Below are 23,135 nucleotides of genomic sequence, written 5' to 3'. Positions count from 1 at the left end.
GGCTGATATTTTAGCCAAAGTCTGTGGGAAAAATCTCCCAAAGGGCAAAGAAGTACCCCAGGTCATTAAAACCACAACTCCTCCATCCTTAAATCTAGAAGTCACACCAACTTTGGCTGCTGTTTCTCCCCCCTCAACATCTCCTGTGCAGATGACAGCCAGTGCTGAAGAATCCTCAGCAGATGTACTTCTGCTTGGTGAAGAAGAACACATTTTGAGTACCATTTCCTCAACCAGTATGGGGCTAGAACACAACCACAGTGCAGTTATTCCTGGTAAACACAAAGTAACAAGCACACCACTGGAAGAAGTTTTGGATGAGTTTTCCGAGAAGACTAAGGAGATAACTTCCACCAAAGGTGACCTGAAATGGACTGCAGCCCCTACACTTATATCTGAGTCTTATGAAGCGTCTCCTACTCTGTGCACCTTAGACACAGTCTACAAAGAGACCACCCATGAAGAGATGGCAACAGAGGTTTGGTCTACAACAGATGTTGGATCTGTGCCAGAGCCCACATCCAGTGAGTATGAGCCTCCACTAGATACTGTCTCCTTGGCTGAGTCTGAGCCTGTGCAATACTTTGACCCATATTTGGAGACTAAGTCACAACCAGATGAGGATAAGATGAAAGAAGACACCTTTGCATACCTTATTCCAACCCCCACCGTGTGGGTGGCTGACTCCAGTACATTACAGTCATTTGAGGATTCTACTGTAAGAGAACCAGATGTCCCAGGTCAATTACATCTACAAGGACCAACAGACAACATCCAGCTTGTGAAAAGTAGTTTAAGCACTCAAGACATCTTATTGATTAAAAAGGATATGAAAGAGAAGTCTCAGACACTACAGTAAGGAGATATGCTAGAGGGAGACCCCATACACTCCAGAAGTTCTGAGAGTGAGGGGAAAGAGAGCAAATCCAACACTTTGCCTAACTCCACACTGGATATAACAAGCAGTATGTCTCCAGTTAAGAAGCTTGCGGAAACCACTGTTGGCACCCTGCTAGACGAAGACACCACAACAGCAACAACACCAAGGCAAAAAGTTGCTTCATCATCCACTATGACCACTCACCCTTCTCGGAGGAGACCCAATGGGAGAAGAAGATTTCACCACCACACATTTCACCACTGGCACAAGCAAAACCCACCCACAACTTTTGCCCCACCAGAGACTTTTTCTACTCAACCAACTCAAGCACCTGAAATTAAGAGTTCAAATCAAGTGGAGAGTTCTCTGGTTCCTACATTTTGGATGGATAACACAGTTAATGCTCCCAAACATTTAGAAATGGAGAAGAATGCAGAACCCATATCCGAGGGAACCTCATGGAGAAAACATGGGAAGAGGCCAAATAAACATCAACATACCCCTTCTACAGTGAGGTCAAGAGCATCTGCATCAGAGCCCATCTCTTCTTCTCCAGAAAATAAACACAGAAACATTGTTACTACTAGTTCAGAAACTATGCTTTTGCCTGGAACTGTTTCTCTGAAAGCTGAGGACTCTTATGATTCCTTAGATTACATGACAACCACCACAAAAATATATTCATCTTACCATAAAGTCCAAGAGACACTTCCAATCACATATAAACCCACATCAGATGGAAAAGAAATTAAAGATGATGTTTCCACAAATGTCAACAAATTGAAAAGTGACACTATAGTTCCTGGTGGATCAATCACTAATGTCCTACCAATTTCTCACTCCTTGGTCTGCACTGTAGGAGAATTTAAGGAAGAATCCTCTTCTGTAGGCTTCCCAGGAACCCAAACAGGGACAGCCCAGTCTGGGAGGCTACAGACAAACATACCTGTTACCACTTCAGGGGAAAACCTTACAGTAGACCATCCCCTTCTTAAAGAGCTGGAGGAGGTGGATTTTACTTCTGAGTTTTTGTCCTCTGTGACACTCTCCACACCATTTCAACAGGAAGAAGCTGGTTCTTCCACAATTCTCCCGAATGTAAGTGGACGTGTCTAGGAGTCAGGCAGAAACCACCACCTGTGGTCCAGATCATCATGAAACCATGGTGGCTATTCTCCGTTGTGAAACTAGACCACAGAATCACATCCCTACTCCTGCCCGGATGAAGGAGCCAGCATCCCCATCCCTACCCACGATTTTTATGTCTTTGGGACAAACCACCACCACAAAGTCAGCAATTCTCAGTCCAAGAACATCTGAAACATCTAGAGATTCCAAGGAAAATGTTTTCTTGAATTATGTGGGGAATCCAGAAACCCAAGCAGCCCCAGTGAACAATGAAGGAACACAGCATATGTCAGGGCCAGATGAATTATCAACTCCATCTTCCAACCAGGGTACATGTAACTTGCCTACAAAGGAGGAGTTGGAAAAACAAAAATTTGATAGTAAGATTCTACCACCTAGCCCAGATAGGCACCACCAGGATGGAAGAGTTCATACTTCTCATCAACCAGCCAGAATCCCTGCGAAACCCATCCTATCAAGGGGAACAGTGAGGCCCCTGAAACACCCACAGAAAGCACCTTCAGATACTTTGTAACTTTCCAGCCACCTAGCCACTGGACCATCAAACCAGAAATAGCTGCATATCCTTCTAGGGCTTTGCCAGACAGCAAACAGTTTACGAATCCAGGGTTATCAAGTACAACTCCTCACCCATCACACATGTCCAAACCCAGCATTTCTAGTAAGTTTGCCGACCAAAGAACTGAGCAACTCAATGGCTGCTCCAAAGTCTTCGGAAATAACATCCCTGAGGCAAGAAACCCAGTTAGAAAGCCTCCAAGTCCAAGAATTCCTCATTATCCCAGTGGAAGATTCCCTTTCTTTACCAACAAGACTCTTTCTGTTCCACAGTTCGGAGTCACCCTGAAACCCCAGTTACCCACCTCTCATGCCCCAGTAACAAGAGAGAGAAAAGTTAATCCAGGTTTCTACAACAGGATACATTCCCATAGCACCTTCCATCTGGACTTCGGCCCTCCAGCACTTCCACTGTTGCACGCTCTGCGGACCATGGCATCACCCTCAACTAACTTCCAGAATATGCCCCTGGTCTCATCCACCCAAAGTTCTATCTCCTTCTTAACATCTTCTGTCCAGTCCTCAGGAAGCTTCTACCAGAGAGGCTCAAAGTTCTTTGCGGGAGGACCGCCTGCCTCCAAATTCTGCTCACCTGGGGAAAAGCCCCAAATCCTCACCAATTCCCCACAGACTGTGTCCGTCACCACAGAGACAGACACTGTGTTCCCCTGTGAGGCAACAGGGAAACCCAAGCCTTTCATTACTTGGACAAAGGTTTCCACAGGTAACATGTTTAAGCATCTACTATTTTTGGTCAATTTTTATTTTATTGGCTAGCAATATAATACATTAAAAAAGAATATGGTAAACAACATAAACACATTAGCAGAAATTTTATAACACCTTTGAGGAATTTTTTTTACCTGAATAAGTGTTTATTTTTATTTTTATAATTTCAACTTTTATTTTAGATGCCAAAACACCTGCAGGTTTGTCACATGGATATGTTGTGTGATGCTGAGGTTTCAGGTACAAATGATCCCATTACGTAGACAGTGAGCATAGCACCAAAAAGGTGGTTTTCTCAGCACGTGCCACCCCTCCCTCTCTCCTCTGGTAGTCCCAAGTGTCTATTTTTCATATCTTTTATATCCATGTGTACCCAATCTACCCCTGAACGAGAGGTTGTTTAGGAGAAAGTTACTGGAGTCTACTTTAGGCACAGCCAGAAACTCAGAAAAGAATGAACTGGCAGCATGAGAGGAGTCATCTGACAGCTTAGATCTAAGCCTGTTTCTTTGCAGGGACAGGAAGCTAGGAACTAGAATGAATATGTGATTTAAACGGAGTCATGGAAACATCTAATAGGTCCTTTAGTTAGAGAATAACCCATGTCTGAAATATTCCATAAGAGAGCCTCTCATTGTTTTCAGTTGGCTCCAGTACAAAAGCCTTCAACCACCCACGTGAGGGCTAAGTGGATGTGAGAGGTGGTCTGTAAATCCCCCCTTCCCTTCTACCAGCTTGCAAAGGTAAACTCAGCTTGGTCAGAGATTAGCTTCTAGTCTTCCAAGTGCTAATCAGATGCTTCTTAGATTTGAACCTAGACATATGATTGTGTTAGCCTGCTTGGGCTGCCATGACAAAGTACCACAAACTGGACAGCTTAAGTAACAGATAGTTATCTTCTTATCATTGCGGATGCTGGAAGTCCAAGATCAAGGTGTTGGTAAGATTGGTTCCTTCTGAGGCCTCTCTCCTTGGTGTGTAGATGCCGTCTTCTTCCTACACCCTTGCATGGTCGAACTTCTGTTTGTCTGGGTCCTAATCTCGTCTTATAAAGACACCAGTCCTATGGGATTAGAGCCCACCCTACTTACCTCATTTAATCTTAATCACCTTGTTAAAGACCCTATCTTCAAATGCAGTCACATTCTGAGTTCCTTCAACTCAGAATGTTTTAGGACTTCAACGTATAAATTTGGAAGGGACACATTTCAGCCCATAAAAATGGTCTATACCTGGAATCCTGAGACAGACTTTCAAAAAGCAGCCAGCTTCCTAAATTGACCATTGGCTTTCTCTGAATGGCAGAACAATTTCTAGGTTACAGAAGAAAATGAAAATGGAGAATCACAGCCTGCACAAAAGACCATACCTTTTCTCCTTTCTCTTTCCTTCTCTCTCAACACAAATGTATCTTCAGCCCTGGATTCTGTTCAGAGGTGTGTGTGTGTGCGTGTGCGTGTGCGTGTGCGTGTGCGTGTGTGTGTGTGTGTTGTGTTTTGTCATCATTTGGATAATACTGAATGATTTATGCTACTAGCATTTAGCTGTACTTTCTTGGTACTGCTTTATCTCACAAACGAAAGTATTTCAGAGGTTCACAGAGACTCTGAGCATAGGTAATTGTTTACTTCTTTGATAAGGTCAGCACTTGAAGTCATAGGTTTTCGTAATAATTTCATAATAAATTTTCCTGGAAGTGGGAACAGGGGGACACCAAGAGATTTTTATTCCAAAGGGTTACATCCCTTTTGGAAGAAAGGAATCCCTTTTCCTTCAAGGAAATCCCATTTGTATAAATCCTTAGGTTCCTTCACACCATAGACCATTTCAGACTATCTTTGGATTATGTCTCCTCACCAGACATTCATACACATTTGTCTTCTACATTTCCCAGAATCCACTTTCAATGCTGGCTGCTCATTTGCTATCTAGCTCTTATTTTTAGACAAATGCTATATCTCTCAATGCATGGCCAAATGAGATTTGGTCACATCTATAAAAGTGTTGTAGTCAAATGTTGTGGAACTACCTGGCATAATTTTATCATGCCTTAGTTGTCAGATAAGGTAATCTCTTTTGTTGAGGCAGCAGAGAGAAATAGAAGATCAACTTATAACTGCTCCAAGATCTATAAGGATGATTGGCAGGAGGTTTCAGTGGTCCTCTTCTTTCATCCCAAACCAAATGAAAGACAGGCATTCTTGAACGTCTGCATCGTGTAATGCCTCAGTGTGGAGGTGGTACACCATAAGCGAGATCAGCTGGTGGGTGTCCATGCCCATGCCGTCACATGGTCACCTGTCATTGGGAAAGACTCAACCACCAAGCTAGGTGGCATCTTAGCTGCATTGCCTGGAAGTTAGGGAGATTACATCTGCACCAAGCAATATTTCCTCTTCGAGACCTGGTGGGCTGTGCAGACTCACCTGGCTGTTGATCCTGGTTTTGGAAGGGGCAGCTATGGTCTTGGCAGTTTCTGTAAACATATCAGAGTAGTGGCCTTTTTTACAATGTCTGTTTTGTGCTGAAATAATACATCCACTATAAAATTATTTTCATAAGGAGAGCAAGTAATTTTGTAGGTGGGTGAACCCCAGAACCTTGTCAGAGAGTATGAGTTATCCTTGAGTATAGATATGATAAGATTGCAGGATTTGAAAGCTTCATCCAGAGATTGAATTCCCATGTTAGAGAAAGTAATTAGCTAAAGAGTCTGAGGTGGTGTCAAGATGGCCAAATAGACGCAACTCTTGTGCACAACACCCAGCAAGAGATATGCAGAAATTGAGAGATTTCCTAGCTCCAACCAAGGTACCAAGTGCATTTCAATGGGTTTGGTCCCATGGTGAGCAAAGCCGAGGCAGGGCAGAGTGAGGCAGGGAGGGGTGCTGCTTCACCCAGAAAGTGCATCTGACTGGTGAGTTGGAGGCTCCCCCTCTGGCACTCCAGTCCAGATACAGGGCTTCCCCCAAAGCCTTAGCAATACACAGAACAGGGAATCTTAGCCAGTCAAGCTCCGGGAATTACAAGCATGAGTCGAATAATAAAGCAGAGTGGTGTCCAGCATTGGTGCTCAGATCTAAACAAATGCATAAGCCCATAATGCAGCCAGGAGAGCCTGCTGACCAAGCTATCACCCCCTACCCCTGCCCAGAGAGAGAGGGAGCTGAAAGCAGGAAGGCAGATGGAGCAGCTGGGCAGGCTCCTCCCCTGTGACCAGAGAGAGAGGGAGTTGAAAGCCGAGAGACAGTGCAACTGGGTGGGTCCCTACCATCCCCAACAAACCCCAGGGGGCTGAAGCACTAACTCTAGCAGGTTACACAACCAGTGCGTCATTCTGAGCTGAACCCCGAATGTTCCAACCCTGTGGAGGAGAGACACAACCCATCATTAAAGAGGTGGAACTAGGCTTCATGTTTTAACAAAAAACACAGGAAGCTTACATAGCAACGGGACAGTGTTCTTCACTGCCCATCAGTGCCTCCAAGTCAGCAGAAGAGGCAGACCTAACCTCCCAGTGTAAATAAAAAAGACACAGGAAGCTTACCTAGTAACCTGAAGGAGTCCCCAGAAACCCAGTAGCACCTCAACAGGTAGACAAGTGACTTCATCAAGCAGCTCCCTAAGATCACAGCCAGGTAAATACTTGAAGATGGGGGAAAAATTGTGCAAAAAAATGAAACCTTCAAAGAACCAGAATACTTCTTCTCCTTCAAGGGATCACAACTCCTCAACAACATAGGAACACAACATGTCAGAAAAAGTGCAATGAATTGACAGAAACAGGCTTCAGAAGGTGGATAATAACAAAATTTTCTGAGCAAAAAGAACACATTCTAACTCAATGCAAAGAAACCAAAAACCTTGCAAAAGGTTAGACAAATGCTAACTAGAATAACCATTTTAGAGAAGAACATAAATGACTTGATAGAGTTGAAAAACATAGCACAAGAACTATGTGAAGCAAACACAAGTTTTAATAGCCAAATCAATCAAGAGAAAAGGATATTAGAGATTGAAGATCAACTCAATTAAATAAAAAGAGAAGGCAAGACAAGAGAAAAAAAGAGTAAAAGAAAGGAACAAAACCTCCAACAAACATGAGACTATGTGAAAATACCTAATCTACACTTTATCAGTGTACCTGAATATGACAAGGAGAATGAATCCAAGCTGAAAACATGATCCAGCATATTATCCAGGAGAACTTGCCAAGCCTGGCAAGGCAGCCCAATATTCAAATCCAAGAAATACAGAGAACTCCGCAAAGATATTCCTCAAGAAGAGCAATCCCAAGGCACATAATCGTCAGATTCACCAGAGTTGAAATGAAGGAAAAAATGTTAAGGGTAGCCGGACAGAAAGGTCAGGTTACCTACAGAGGGAAGACAGTCAGACTCACAGCAGATCTCTCAGCAGAAACCCTACAAGCCAGAAGAGGGTGGGGGCCAGTATTCAACATCCTTAAAGAAAAAAACTTTCAACCTAGAATCGCATACTCAGCCAAACTAAGCTTCATAAGTGAAGGAGAAACAAAATCCTTTAGGGACAAGCAATTATTGAGAGATTTCATCACCACCAGACCTGCCCTACAAGCACTCCTGAAAGAAACACTAAGCATGGAAAGGAATACATACCAGCCACTGCAAAAGCACACCAAATGGCAAAGACCAAAGATGTAATGAAGAAAATGAGTCAACGGGCAAGAAAACCAGCCAGTACCAAAATGGCAGGATCAAATTCACACATAACAATATTAACATTGGACATAAATAGCCTAAACGCCCCAATAAAAAGACATGGACTGGCAAACGGGATAAAAAGTCAAGACCCATTGGTATGCTGCATTTGGGAAAGCCATCTCACATACAAAGACACAAATAGACTCAAAATAAAGGGATGGAAGAAGATTTACCAAGCAAATGGAGAACAAAAAAAAAGCAGGGGTTGCAATCCTAGTCTCTGATAACATGGACTTCAAACCAACAATGATCTACAGAGACAAAGAAGGGCATTACAAAATGGTGAAAGGATCAATCCAACAAGAAGAGCTAACTATCCTAAATATATGTGCATTCAAAACAAAAGCACCCAGATACATAAAGCAAGTACTTAAAACTTTAAATGAGATTTAGACTCCTACACAATAATAGTGGGAGACTTCAACATTCCACTGTCAATATTAAAACAATGAGAGAGAAAATTAACAAGGACATCCAGGACTTGAAAGCAGAGATGGACCAAGCAGACCTAATAGACATATACAGAACACTCCACCCCAAATCCACAGAACATACATTTTTCTTAGCACCACATCACACTTACCTTAAAATTGGCCACATAATTGGAAGCAAATCACTCCGCGGCAAATACAAAAAAATGGCAATCCTAATAAACAGTCTAACATAACACAGCACAATCAAATTAAAACGCAGGATTAAGAAACACACTCAAAACCAGAAAACCACTTGGAAACTGAACAATTTACTTCTGAGTGTCAACTGGATGAACAATGAAATGAAGGGAGAAATGAAGATGTCCTTCAAAACCAACCAGAATGAAGATACAATTTACCAGAATCTGTGGGACATCTTTAAAGCAGTGTTGAGAGGGAAATTTATTTCAATAGTACCCATATGAGAAACAAGGAAAGATCTGAAATAGATACCCTATCATAAAAATTGAAAGAGCTAGAGAAGCAAGATTTAAAAAACTCAAAAGCTAGCAGAAGACGAGAAGTGACTAAGATCAGAGTTGAACTGAAGGAGATAGAGACACAAAAAAACCCTTCAAAAATCAGTAAGTCCAGGAGGTGGTTTTTTGAAAATATCAACAAAATAGACAGCAGCTAGCCACGGTAATAAAAAGGAAAGAGAGAAGAATTAAATAGATGCAAAAAATAACATAAAATAAAGGGGATATCACCACTGATCCCACAGAAATACAAACTATCATCACAGATTACTACAAACAGCTCTATGCACAGAAATCAGTAAAGCAGGAAGAAATGGATAAATTCCTGGACACTTGTACTCTACCAAGACTAAACCAGGAGGAAGCTGAAACCCTGAATAGACCAATAACAAGGTCTGAAGTAGAGGCAGCAATCAACAGCCTACCATCCAAAAAAGTCCAGGTCCAGATGGGTTCACAGACAAATTCTACCAGACTTACAAAGAGGAGCTGGTCCCATTCCTTCTGAAACTATATCAAACAATATAAAAAGAGGGAATCCTCACTAACTGATTTTATGAGACCAACATCATTCTGATATCAAAACCAGGCAGAGACTCAACCAAAAAAGAAAACTTCAGGCCAATATCCACCATTAACATTGATGCAAAAATCGTCAATAAAATGCTGGCAAACCCAATGCAATAGCACATCAAAAAACTTATTCATCATGATCGGGTAGGTTTCATCCCAGGGATGCAAGGCTGGTTCAATATATGCAAGTCTATAAACATAATGCATCACGTAAAACAGAACCAAAGACAAAAACCACATGATTATCTCAAGAGATGCAGAGAAGGCCTTTAACAAAACTCAACAGCCCTTCATACTAAAAACTCTCAATAAACTACGTATCAATGAAATATATCATAAAACAATAAAAGCTATTATGACACACCTACAGCCAATATCATTCTAAATGGGCAAAAGCTGGAAGCATTCCCTTTGAAATCAGGCACTAGACAAGGATGCCCTCTCTCACCACTCCTATTCAATATAGTATTGGAAGTTCTAACCAGAGCAATCAGGCAAGAAAAAGAAATAAAGCATATTCAGTTAGGGAAGGAGGAAGTCAGACTGTCTCTATTTGCAGATGACATGATTGTAAACTTAGAAGACCCCGTCATTTCAGCCCAAAATCTTCTCAAACTGATAAGCAACTTCAGCAAAGTCTTAGGATGCAAAATCAATATGTAGGAATCACCAACATTCCTTTATACCAATAACAGACAAACAGAGAGCCAAATCAAGAGCCAACTCCCATTCACAATAACTACAAAGAGAATAAAATACCTAGGAATAAAACTAACAAAGGATGTAAAGGACCTCTTCAAGGAGAACTACAAACCACTCCTCAAGGAAATAAGAGAGGACACACACAGATGGGAAAAACATTCCATGCTCATGGTTAGGAAGAATCAATATCACAAAAATGGCCATAGTGAACAAAGTAATTTATAGATTCAATGCTATCCCCAACAAGCTACCAATGACCTTCTTCATAGAACTGGAAAAAAACACTTTAAACTTCATATGGAATCATGAGAGAGCCTGAATAGCCAAGACAATCCTAAGCAAAATTAACAAAGCTGGAGGCATCACACTGCCGGACTTCAGACTATACCACAAGGCTACGGTAATCAAAACAGTGTGGTGCTGGTACTAAAACAGAGACATAGACCAATGGAACAGAACAGAGACCTCAGAATCAACACCACACATCTACAACCATCTGATCTTTGACAAACCTGACAAAAGCAAGCAATGGGGGAAAGGCCTCCATGTTTAATAACTGGTGTTGGAAAAACTGGCTAGTGATAAGAAGAAACTGGACCCCTTTCTGTCACTTTAAACGAAAATTAACTCTAGATGGATTAAAGGTTTAACATAAAACCTAACACCATAAAAACACTAGAAGGAAACATAAGGAAAACCATCCAGGACATGGGCATAGGCAAGGACTTCATGACTAAAACACCAAAAGCAATGGCTATAAAAGCCAAGGTAGACAAATGGGATCCAATTAAATTTCAGAGCTTCTGTATGGCCAGAGAAACAAACATTAGAGTGAACTGGCAACCCACGGAATGGGAAAAAAATTTTGGCAGTCTACCCATCTGTCAAAGAGTTAATATCCAGAACCTACAAAGAACTAAAACAGATATACAAGAAAAAAAAAAAAAAAAAACCTGTTCAAAAGTGGGCAAATGATGTGAACAGACACTTTTCAAAAGAAGACATATACGAGGCCAATAAACATATGAATGCTGATCATCACTGTTATTAGAGAAATGCAAATCAAAACTACATTGAGATACCATCTCATGCCAGTTAGAATGGTGATCATTAAAAAATCTGGAGACAACAGATGCTGGAGAGGATGTGGAGAAATAGGAACACTCTTACACAGTTGGCGAGAGTGTAAATTAGTTCATTGTGGAAAACAGTGTGGTAATTTCTCAAGGATCTAGAAATAGAAATTCAATTTGACCCTGCAATCCCATTACTGGGTGTATACCCAAAGAACTACAAATCATTCTACTATAAAGACACATGCACATGTATGTTAGTTGTAGCCCTGTGTATGACAGCAAAGACCTGGAACCAACCCAAATGCCAATCAATGATAGACTGGACAAAAATAAATGTGGCACATACATACCATGGAACACTATCCAGCCATCAAAAATGATGAGTTCATGTCCTTTGTAGGGACATGGATGAATCTGGAAACCATCATCTTCAGCAACTGACACAAGAACAGAAAACCAAACACCACAAGTTCTCACTCATAGGCAGGTGTTGAACAATGAGAACATGTGGACTCAGCAAGAGGAGCATCACTCTCTGGGGGCAGTTGGGGGGTGCTAGGGAAGAAACAGCAGTGGGGGAGGGTGGAGAGGGATAAAATGGCAAGAAATGCCAGATATAGTCAAAGGGGGAATAGATGCAACAAACCACCTATGCAAAAATGCTGCATGACCTGCACATGTACCCAAAAACCTGAAGTAAAATTAAAAAAAAAAAAAAGTCTGAGGCACTGGTCAGAATGAAAAATTCCAGATCTAGGGAAGTCCAGTAACATGGGAGAAGAAAGAGTTCTAAAATTCAGGGCTCTCTTCGGCTCCCCTATTTAAACATGTGGGTCTTATTATTATATTTCATTATTTTAAAAAAGTATATGAGATCTGTTGAGGATAAAGGGGGAGTTTTGTTTTCTCTAAAAAACAACAAAAAACAATCTGCAGATTGAGTAGACATAGCCTTCAGTGCAAGTGAAAAGTGCGCTCTCTGAAGAACAAAGGAAATAGAAACAGCTCCTGTACTGGTTCCCAATCAGGTCCATTTACACAAATTAAGAATTCAAATTTGTTTAGTTCTGACTAGTCCAAATAGTTGAGCCATGATTGGGTGGTTTCCAAACCCCAGACTAGAAGTCTCTGGTAGGTTGTTTGTCAAGAGTTACTGCACCAAGAACAAACAGTGTTCAGCCACAGTTCTCTCACTCTGCCTTAGTGGCTTGGTTCTGTTTTATAAATTTGGGCATCTCTGTCAGTTACAGGGAACCCACAATATGAGAGCTTGAGGTCTTACTTACAGTTTCATTGCATGCCTATATGGTTAGGCATATAGTTAGGCCAACAGATCAGGAGATTACTGCCATTGAAAAGACAGTTTGTTACAGTTCCCAGGACAGAGCACATCATATCATGCAGGGCCATAGAGGGAAACGTCAGGTTTCATTAGAAAGTACAGAGAGGGAGAACTGTGGGCAAGCACCTTTTTTTGTGGTTTCTATGGGAAGAAACAGGTGAGGCTTAGAATTGAGTACTTTGAAAAATGTCAGCAGACTCTGGCACACAGGGTGCTGTCCCTAGTTGTGTAGTACCTCACCCTGGGGCAATAAAGCCTAGAGGATAGTGACCTGGAATCAGATAGCCCAATATAGGAGGTAGTTAGGGTGTGGTCTCAGGTTGGTTTGCACATGCAAGGTGCACTTATAGGTAAGGGGTTTGCTATCTCTAGCAATTATCTAGCTTTGGAAAAGGCAGTTTCCCCAGAGTCAGCAAAACCCCAGATGCCAGAGCATCAGAAACACAATTAATACAGACCCTGAAGATGGCAGAGTTCTAGGAGGTCAGAGTAAAACATGGGGAGTACAGAGATTAGAGGGAAGTAAGTACTCTCCTGGGAAATATATCCCCTACCTGCAACCACAGGCTAGAGTGGTGTGAGGTCAGATATCACTGGGAAACATGAATTCATGCTCAACTCAAGCAGGAAATAACCTTATCTAATCAATCTATCTTTCTTTCCTTTCTTTGCCTTATTATTTCTTTTAATAGAGTCTCACTCTGCTGCCCAGGCAGAAGTGTAGTGTCATATCATTGCTTCCTGGAGGCTGTCTGTCCTGGATTCAAGTGATCCTCTCACCTTTGCCTCCCAAGTAGCTGGAACAAAAGACTTGTACCACCATGCCCAGCTTCTTATTAGTATTCTTATTCTTATTCTTATTCTTATTCTTATTCTTATTCTTATTCTTATTGAAACAGAGTTTAGCCATGTTGCCTGGGCTGGTCTGGAAGTCCTGGGCTCAGGCAATCTTGCCTTGGCTTCCCAGGGTGCTGGAATTAACTTACCTTTCTTGTGTACTCAAAGGGCCCTTTGAGCAGGGGTGACTGGCCACTGCAAGCCCGGAATGCTCATGCAGCCAGCAAGCACTAGTAGTTCAGAAGGACACCATGGGGATAAATAAATGAAGGAGAGGCTGTGTCTCTAATAACTGACATGAACAAGCCAAACACCTTGGAAGTTTCTGGGACTCATGCCTGCTTCCAGAATTCTCTATAAAATCCATGTTTGCCATCCTTTGCCTGAAGATGGCCCTGTTTCTGGAACCAGTATAAAAATGAAAAAAAGAAACAAACATTCCCTCTTCTTCTGTGTGTGTCTCTCTTTTTTTAACAGCAGACTTTCTTTATGTGGTGACAACAGAAATCTACTCTCAACAATTTTCAAGTATAAGCACAATTCTTATTAACTATAGTTGCCATGAGTATATCACCTGAGCATAATTTCTCCTAACTGAACTTTATAATTCTTAATTAATATCTTCTCTTTTCTCCCACCCCTAGGCCTGGTAACCACCATTCCAGTATCTGCTTCTGCTTCTGTGTGTTCTGCTTTTTTATGTTGCACACATAAGTGAGATCATGCAGTATTTGTCTTTCAGCACCTGGTTTATGTCAATTAACCTAATATCCTCCAGGTTAATTCATGTTATAGCAAATGATAGGATTTCTTTAAAAAAAAAAAAAAAGAAGAAGAAGAAGAAGTAGGGTACTTCATTGTGCATATATATTGCATTTTGTTTATGCATTCAGTCATTGAGGGACACTTAGATTAACTCCACATCATGGCTATTGTGAATAATACTGTGATTAACACAGAAGTGTACATGTCTCATTAACAAACTGATGTCATTTCCTTTGGCTAAACAGCCAATAGTGAGATTGGTAGACCATAGGGCAGCTCTACTTTTAGTTTTATGAGGAACCTCTATACTGTTTTCTGTACTGATTGTATCAATTGATGTTCCCACCAACAGTGTATGAGGGTTTTTTCTTGACATCTTCACCGGTATCTGTTGTTTCTTGTCTTTTTAATAGTATTTTTTCTAGCAGGTATTAGGCAACATCTCAGTTTCACATTTCTTTAAAGGTTAGGACTAAAACAGGCTAGGTGTAGTAGCTTGTACCTGTAATCTTAGCACTCTTTGAGACTAGGAGTTGAAGACCAGCCTGGACAACATAAAGCACCATGTCTCTACATAATCATTATCATCATCATCATAATCTAGGAGTGGCAGCCTGCACCTGTAGTTCCAGCTACTTAGAATGCTGAGGCAGGAGGACCACTTACCATCAAGAGGTCAGGGCTTCAGTGAGCTATGATTCCATATCTGTATCACTGCCTGGGAGACAGAGCAAGACCCTGTCTCTAACAAAGAAAATAAATATAAAAAAATACTTTTAAAAACACGAAAACATTCTACCTTCTGCATTTGCTTTTGCTTCTTGGGTGGTAAGGTGGAGAATTAGCTTAGTTAAGAACAGTGCTTGTTTGGGCATATCAAAAGGGCACAGTTCATGCCAAAGGTGACTTTATTTTTTCCAGGAGCTCTTATGACTCCGAATACCAGGATACAATGCTTTGAGGTTCTCAAGAACGGTACCTTAGTGATACAGAAGGTTCAAGTGCAAGATTGAGGCCAGTATACGTGCACCGCCAGGTACCTGCACGGCCTGGACAGGATGGTGGTCCTGCTCTCGGTCACCGTGCAGCAGCCGCAAATCCTAGCCTCTCACTACCGGGACGTCACGCTCTACCTGGGAGACACCATTGCAATGGAGTGCCTGGCCAAACGGACCCCGGCTCCCCAAATTTCCCGGATCTTCCCCGACAGGAGGGTGTGGCAAACTGTTTCCCCCGTGGAGGGCCGCATCACCCTGCACGAAAACCGGACCCTTTCCATCAAGGAGGCGTCCTTCTCAGACAGAGGCGTCTATAAGTGCGTGGCCAGCAACGCAGCCGGGGCGGACAGCCTGGCCATCCGCCTGCACGTGGCGGCACTGCCTCCCGTTATCCACCAGGAGAAACTAGAGAACATCTCGCTGCCCCCGGGGCTCAGCATTCACATTCACTGCACTGCCAAGGCTGCGCCCCTGCCCAGCGTGCGCTGGGTGCTCGGGGACGGTACCCAGATCCACCCCTCGCAGTTCCTCCACGGGAACTTGTTCGTTTTCCCCAACGGGACGCTCTACATCCGCAACCTTGCGCCCAAGGACAGCGGGCGCTATGAGTGCGTGGCCGCCAACATGGTAGGCTCCGCGCGCAGGACGGTGCAGCTGACCGTGCAGCGCGCAGCAGCCAACGCGCGCATCACTGGCACCTCCCCGCGGAGGACGGATGTCAGGTACGGAGGGATCCTGAAGCTGGACTGCAGTGCCTCGGGGGACCCATGGCCACGCATCCTCTGGAGGCTGCCGTCCAAGAGGATGATCGACTCGCTCTTCAGGTAGGCGGCTCTGCCTGGCTTGTTGCAAATCACCGGGCGGGTGGCCCCAACGAATATGAGTCCTTGTTCTGGATGAGTATGCGCACGCATTGCTCCCTGAGTGCGGTAAAATTAAATGACATTAAATAACGGCGCGGTGGCTCACGCCTGTAATCCCAGCACTTTGGGAGACCGAGACCGGCAGATCACTTGAGGCCAGGAGTTCGAGACCAGCCTGGCCAGCATGGTCAAACTCCGTCTCTAATAAGAATACAAAACTCTCCCCAAAACTGTGCAGTGATGACAGTGCTATTTTCAAGGACAAAAGAGGATCACATGAATTTGGGTTTCCATCAGAGCGGTTGAAAAAACTGCTTTCCTTCACCTTCTCTCAATAATTCTCTTCTCTACACATTTTTAACAGGCAAGGAAACTGAGTCTAAGGCAATGCTTCTGATGACAGATTTGGCAGGCAGGAAGGCAGGGTTCGAATGTCACCTGCATGTAGTGACAATTTCAGTATGCAGCAAGACAGTCCAGGGACTGAGAAGCAGTGCTCTAGGAAATCCTTCAGGATTTTTCTTTTTAAATTTTTGTCAAAGAGACATCTGGAAATACATGTACTGGTGTTCTACAAATATGCAAAACTGTACTTTTTTTGCGTCCTCTGAGAGGAAGGAAAAAGGCAAACAAGATGAAGATTTCAGAAAAATCTGACTGTCAGCATTTCAAGAAACGCAATGTCACCAGTTGTTAAAGAATGTTGGTCATGGAAACTAAAGAATGCTTTTTTTTTTTTTTAAACTTCGTGGGAGGCATAAAGCCTATGTCCCATTCATGAAAACATCTCTAGAGAAATGACCACATGGCCACCATGAGGCTGCCCCATTCCCTGGTTGGAAAACACTGTGCTAGATTAATACATGCAGCATGGTGTTTTAGAAACACTTTCATTTCAACTGCCTACTTCAGTGCATGATCTGAAAAATAAGATCTAGGGAGGTAAATTCATCTAGGTATAGAGAATGTTTCTGCAGGACAAACCTTGGTACAATTTTACCTGGGGGAAAAAAAATGGTAAAAACATCCTATCTACCCAAATTTCTGCATTCACGTGAGGTGATAGGCTGAAGAGACATTTGGAAACATTAAAAGTGCTTCAGAGATCATTCAGTTTCTAGAGGATTAAAAAAACAGGGCAGACTGTCATCCCATTAAAAAAGAGCTATATTTTTATGACTGAGCTAGCATGTTTAGAGTCAAGAATAGAAGAAGGGCTGGGCAGAATGATATGGACAAATGGGAGGACGTGCTTTCCCGGCAGCAAAAACATCATGAAGAAAGTTCGACCCTCAAGCAAGGAGACCTGGGGTCTAGTGACAGATAAAAAGTAATAGTGATGCAGGCTCGTAGTCACAGCTCCTCAGAAGGCTGACGTAGGAGGATCACCTGAGCCCAGGAGTTTGACGCTACAGTGAGCTATGATTACACCACTGCAGGACAACCTGGGTGGTACAGTGAGACCGTCTCTCAGAATATTATGAAGTAATAACTGTCTTTTAAAATAATAGACATATTTGTCTAATATGTGTTTCATTTGGGGTTGAACATGGTAGGATATTGTAGTTGGTTCAATAACGTTCTACAAAACAGTCATCTCGCACCTGTCAGTGCGATTTTGTTTGGAAATAGTCTTTGCGATGTGATCATGTGAAGGATCTGGCAGTGAGATTATTGTGGATAAAGATGGGTCCTAAATGCAATAAGCTTTCCTATAAGAGACAGATGAGGGGACACAGACACAGAGGAGGAAGCCACGTGGAGATGGAGGGGGAGACTGGAGTGACATGGCCACAAGCCCAGGGATGCTGGAGCCTCCAGGAGCTGGAAGGATCCTCCCCGAGAACACCCAGAGTGAACTGCATACAAGTGTAGTACATTGAGCAGTGGCCCCCAAAATATATACCATATTTTGACTTCCAGAACTGGGGAATGGGATTTGGAAACAGGATCTTTGCACATGTAATTAAGGTAAAGATCTTGAGATGAGATCATCGTGGAATAGGTGGGCCCTAAATCCAATGACAGCTGTCAGTTTAAGAGACAAAAGAGGGCCACAGATACAGGAGGAGGCCACGCGAAGACGGAGGCAGAGGCTGGAGTGATGCAGCCACAAGCCCAGGGATGCTGGAGCCCCCAGGAGCTCGGAGAGGCAGGAAGGGTCCTCCCCTACAGCCTCCGGAGGGAGCGTGGGCCTGAGACACCTTGATCTCAGACTTCTGGTCTCCAGAGCTGTGAGAGAGTTCATTTCTGCTGTTTTAACCCCCTATTTTGAGGTGACTGGTTAGAGAAGCCCTGAGAAATAAATGCAAATGTCGGCGACCGTCGGGACAGGTAGGCACGTCTGCCGGGGGTCTCTTGACCTGCAAGAGGGTCCCAATACCTGGAAGAGAGCACGCGCTTGAAGAAATAAGAGAGACAGAGAGCAGGGATCTGGAGGGCTGGATAGTCTGTGCCTGAACAGCAAATTTTATTTTTCAAAGGCCAGGAATAAATACACTTTCTTTGCTCTGGTTTATGTCATTGCAAGAGGAAATGCAAATCTATACCTTACATGGCCTATACAATAGAGAAGTCAGATACACAATCAGTGGTTGCAAGAGAAAATGCAAATCTATACCTTACATGGCCTATGCAATAGAGAAGTCAGATACACAATCAGTGGTTGTAAAAAGTAATAGAATTTCCTGTGATCACAAAGCTTATTTACATCCAGGCATTATTCCTCATGGCTGCAGGTATCTCTGGTTTGATCTTGTTTTATAACTGAGATGTGAAAAGTTTTTCTGGTTTTGCTCATCAGAATATCTTTTAACCAGATTCTCCTTTGTCTCCTCCTGACTCAACTTATCTCAACTCCCCCATTCAGGAGTCTCTGAGTCAGGGATCAAAGCCATCCCGTATGGTGGCATTTGCTTTGCAAATATTCCCACAGTTAAACCATTATCTAGGGTACAAGGCAGTCAGGCAAGTAAAGAAAAGGTTAAAGGTTATTCTTAAAGAAAGAGTCATAAAAAGTTAAAAGCAGAAACTGGTTGCTGGCAGGGAGTCACTTGGTCTAGCAGCACCGCATAGTTTTAGGCCCAAATGATACCGTGGTTGATATTAGAAACTGATCATTCATCTTTCAGTTCCTTTTTCCTGATAGCTCGACTGCCTCCAACAGGAAACTGTGTTTGGGATCAAACTCACTGTATAGCGAGACTCACGCCTTTTGGGGGTCTCACACGGGAATGTTCCCCACATGCAAATACTAAAAATTTTCTTGTAGAGATGGTCATGATGAGAGGTACTTAGCAACTCATGACTTAACTAAAATGAGATCCATTTAAACCCGTTTGTCCAGAACACAGAGGTGTGTGATTTGAGCAGATCATTAATCAGAATCACATATGGCTGTATCATTATTTGTAATTCATATAGTAACTAAAAAATAGTTATTTTTTCTCTCTAACTGGCTAAGTTCCAACATCTGGCATATGTGGTTGTAAATCTGTGGACACAGCAAAATCCCTAGCTAACAGTTCGTTGTCGCCATTTTGCTACCCCAGGCCCTCACTGAAAAAAAAAAACAACTTTAACCAGGCTGTAGTCCTTGAAATCTGGTTTGTAACTGCAAAGGCAACTCTTGTTTCAGTGAAGGTGGGCCAGATGTGGGGCAAGATGAGGAAGACCCCAACCCTGCTGCTGAATTCCATCTGAGAGACACTGAACCCCACACAATCCTTTGCTGCACTTCCGTAATTTAAGACCCAAGTCACACTTGTAATACCAGAACTTTGGGAGACTGAGGCCTGCAGATCACTTGAGCCTAGGAGTTCAAGACCAGCCTGGGCAACATAGCAAGATCCTGTCTCTACAGAAAATATAAAAGTTATCTGTTGCCAGGTGCGGTGGCTCAGGCCTGTAATCCCAGCACTTTGGGAGGCCGAGGCAGGTGGATCACGAGGTCAAGAGATCGAGACCGCCATCCTGGTCAACATGGTGAAACCCCGTCTCTACTAAAAATACAAAAAAATTATCTGGGCATGGTGGCATGTGCCTATAATCCCAGCTACTCGGGAGGCTGAGGCAGGAGAATTGCCTCAACCCAAGAGGCAGAGGTTGCGGTGAGCCGAGATCGCGCCATTGCACTCCAGCCTGGGTAACAAGAGCGAAACTCCATCTCAAAAAAAAAAAAGTTATCTGTTTGTGGTGGTGCATGCCTGTAGTCCCAACTACTCTGGAGGCTGAGGTAGGAGGATCACTTGAGCCTGAGATGTTGAGGCTACAGTGAGCCGAGATTGCACCACTGCAGTCCACCCTGGGTGACAAAGCAAGAGTGTCTCCAAAAATTAAAAAAAGGACCCAAATCTTTTGGAGGTGGAAGTTCAGTAACAGATTAGGGATAGAGCTAAGAAGGGTAGTGTTAGTGAGTACCTGGATGGCCAGCACAAACTGACTCTGTTCTGAAAAAAACAAACAAACAAACAAACAAACAACAACAACAACAAAAAAACCCAAACATTGGTTTACTTTCATCCTGAGAAGCTGTTCAGCTTCCTTTTTAGAAGTCTTTTTTACTTCAACCTTGGAACACAAGAAACCTGTGGTTCTTGTTAGCTTTATGTTACCATCTCCTGGATTGATTTAAACATCCCCATGTCCAAATGTCTTCATTTCCTGGGGCTGCCATTGCAAATGACCACAGAACAGGTAGCTTAAAACAACAGGAATTGATTCTCTCACGGTTCTGGAGAGCAGCAATCTGAGGTGAAAGTGTGGACAGAGCTGTGCTCCCTCTGGAGGTTCTAGGGGAGGATCCTTCCTGCCTCTCCCATTTCCTGGGGGCTCCAGGATCCCTGGGCTTGTGGCCACATCACTACAATGTCTCCCTTAGTGTCCATGTGGCTTGCTGCTCTCCATATGCATCTTCTCTTCTGTCTCTTAGAAGGACATCTGTCATTGCATCTAGGGCCACACTAATCCAGGATGATCTTTTCTTGAGATCCTTAACTTAGGTATACCTGCAAAGCCTTTATTTCCAAATTAGGCTCCATTCATAGGTTCTCAGATTAGGATGTGGACATATCTTTTTGGGAAGCTATTGTTTAATCCATTTCAGTTGTATCCAGTTATTTCTTGAGGCTCTAGGGGAGTGTCCTTCCTACTTCTCCCAGCTTCTGGGGGCTCCAGCATCCCTGGGCTTGTGGCTGCATCACTGCAGTCTCTCCTCCATCTCCATGTGACCTTCTCCTCTGTGTCTGCATCTCCTGTCTCTCTCTATTTTTTTTTATTTTTTGAAACGGAGTTTCACTGTTGTTGCCCAGGCTGGAGTAAAATGGTGCAATTTTGGCTCACTTAAACCTCTGCCTTCTGGGTTCAGGCAATTCTCCTCAGCCTACCAGTCTTCTGTCTCTTATAGGGACATTTGTCTATAGATTTAGGGATCATCTAATCCAGGATGATCTCATTATGAGATACTTAAGTCAATTATATCTTACCTAAATAAGTTCACATGTACATGTTCCAGAGGTTATGATATAGACACATCTTTGGCGGTCACCATTCCATTGGCCACACTAGACTCTATTAATATCTCTGACATACAAATCATAATCTCTGGGAGAGAAGCCTGGGTGAGTACAAAGAGCAGCAAGAATATGATGAGGCAGTGGTGTTAATTAGTGCTGGCACTCATTTGTTCTTGAAGTGGTTTGCAAAACTGTACTGTGACTCATCACATATTTCCTATCATTTAACCTTCTGTGGGGCAAACTATTGTGCTAATTTGTACCATATTGTTTGGTCCCTACCCCATGAAGACACTAGAACTTTGGTGTGTTGTTGAAATTCTGCATGCTTCTGTTTTCAAGTTTGGGGGAAAGAGGAGACTTATAGGACACTCACCTCATAAGGCCATTGTAAAAGCAGAAGATGAGGTTCTTAAAACAAAGCCTACCCCATCACAAGTACTCAGTATATGTTGCTTATTTCTGTCATTTCTCCGCTAGTCTGAAAAGTGATGGTTTTCCAAACAAATTCAAGTTAAACATCACAACCATTCTCGGGAGAGTTGAGTTCTGAGAAAGGGTGCGTAGCTATGACCACCATGATGGTGTAGAATTGGAGTACTGGCGTAGCTGCAATCCTACACCATCCAATTTCAGCTGCAGCTTGTGCATCCTAAGCTTCGTGGCATAACCAGAGCCAGAAACCAAAATTAGAACCAATGTGTGTGCTATGCTGTGCTGTGCCTAACCATGAAGCTTTGGGAAAACATGGCTGATCAAACAAGGTTTTGAGTGGATGAGGATACTTGCGAAAAACATGGCCAATCAGGCAAGTTTGAGTGAAGGAGGAGCCTTGGAAAAGCATGGCCGATCAACCAGGCTTTCGGTGGACGGAAAGCCTTGTGAAAACATGGCCTATCAAACAAGGCTCCGGGTAGATGGGAGACGTGGGAAAACATGGCTAATCAAACAAGGCTTAAAGGGGATGAAAAACCTTGGGAAAACATGGCTGATCAAACAAGGCTTTGAGTGGATTAAGAGCCTCAGAAAAATATTGTCCATGAAACACAGGGAGGGGAACATCACACAACAAGGCCTGTTGGAGGTGGTAGGACTAGGGAAGGGATAACAGGGGGTGGGAGAATTGGAGAGGGATAACATTAGGAGAAATACCTAATGTCGATGACAGGGGGATGGATGCACTAAACCACTATGGCACGTGTATACCTATGTAACAATCCTGCATTCTCTGCACATGTACGTCAGAACTTAAAAAAAAAAAAAAAGAACACTGAAAAAAAAATTGATGTCAATTAAAAAAAAAAATTAAAACAGCCAATTAGGCTACTTAATTCCTAAACTTTTTCAGTAGCACCAATTTAATAATAAAATATAACAACTTAAAAAGTTTGCCTTCTACTCATATTTAAAATCTTGTAACTGGCAAAATTATTTTTTAAAAGCAATGTTTGTCATC

The 23,135-nt window shown here is 42.9% G+C and overlaps 1 protein-coding gene across 1 annotated transcript in view; it reads left to right on the top strand.

Annotated features, from left to right (window-relative positions):
• Positions 1–16,131, top strand: part of MXRA5 (matrix remodeling associated 5) — a 42,641-nt gene extending 26,510 nt beyond the window's left edge. Inside the window, 4 exon segments of the mRNA XM_074392414.1 lie at positions 2–1,980; positions 1,982–2,499; positions 2,502–3,311; positions 15,227–16,131. Coding sequence (XP_074248515.1) covers positions 2–1,980; positions 1,982–2,499; positions 2,502–3,311; positions 15,227–16,131 — 4,212 coding nt within the window.
• The last annotated feature ends 7,004 nt before the right edge of the window (positions 16,132–23,135 follow it).

The sequence above is a fragment of the Saimiri boliviensis genome, chromosome Y (genome assembly GCF_048565385.1).
Source record: "Saimiri boliviensis isolate mSaiBol1 chromosome Y, mSaiBol1.pri, whole genome shotgun sequence".
NCBI lineage: Eukaryota > Metazoa > Chordata > Mammalia > Primates > Cebidae > Saimiri > Saimiri boliviensis.
Note: the sequence above shows the minus strand (reverse complement) of the source record. Positions and strands in the feature narration are given on the sequence as shown.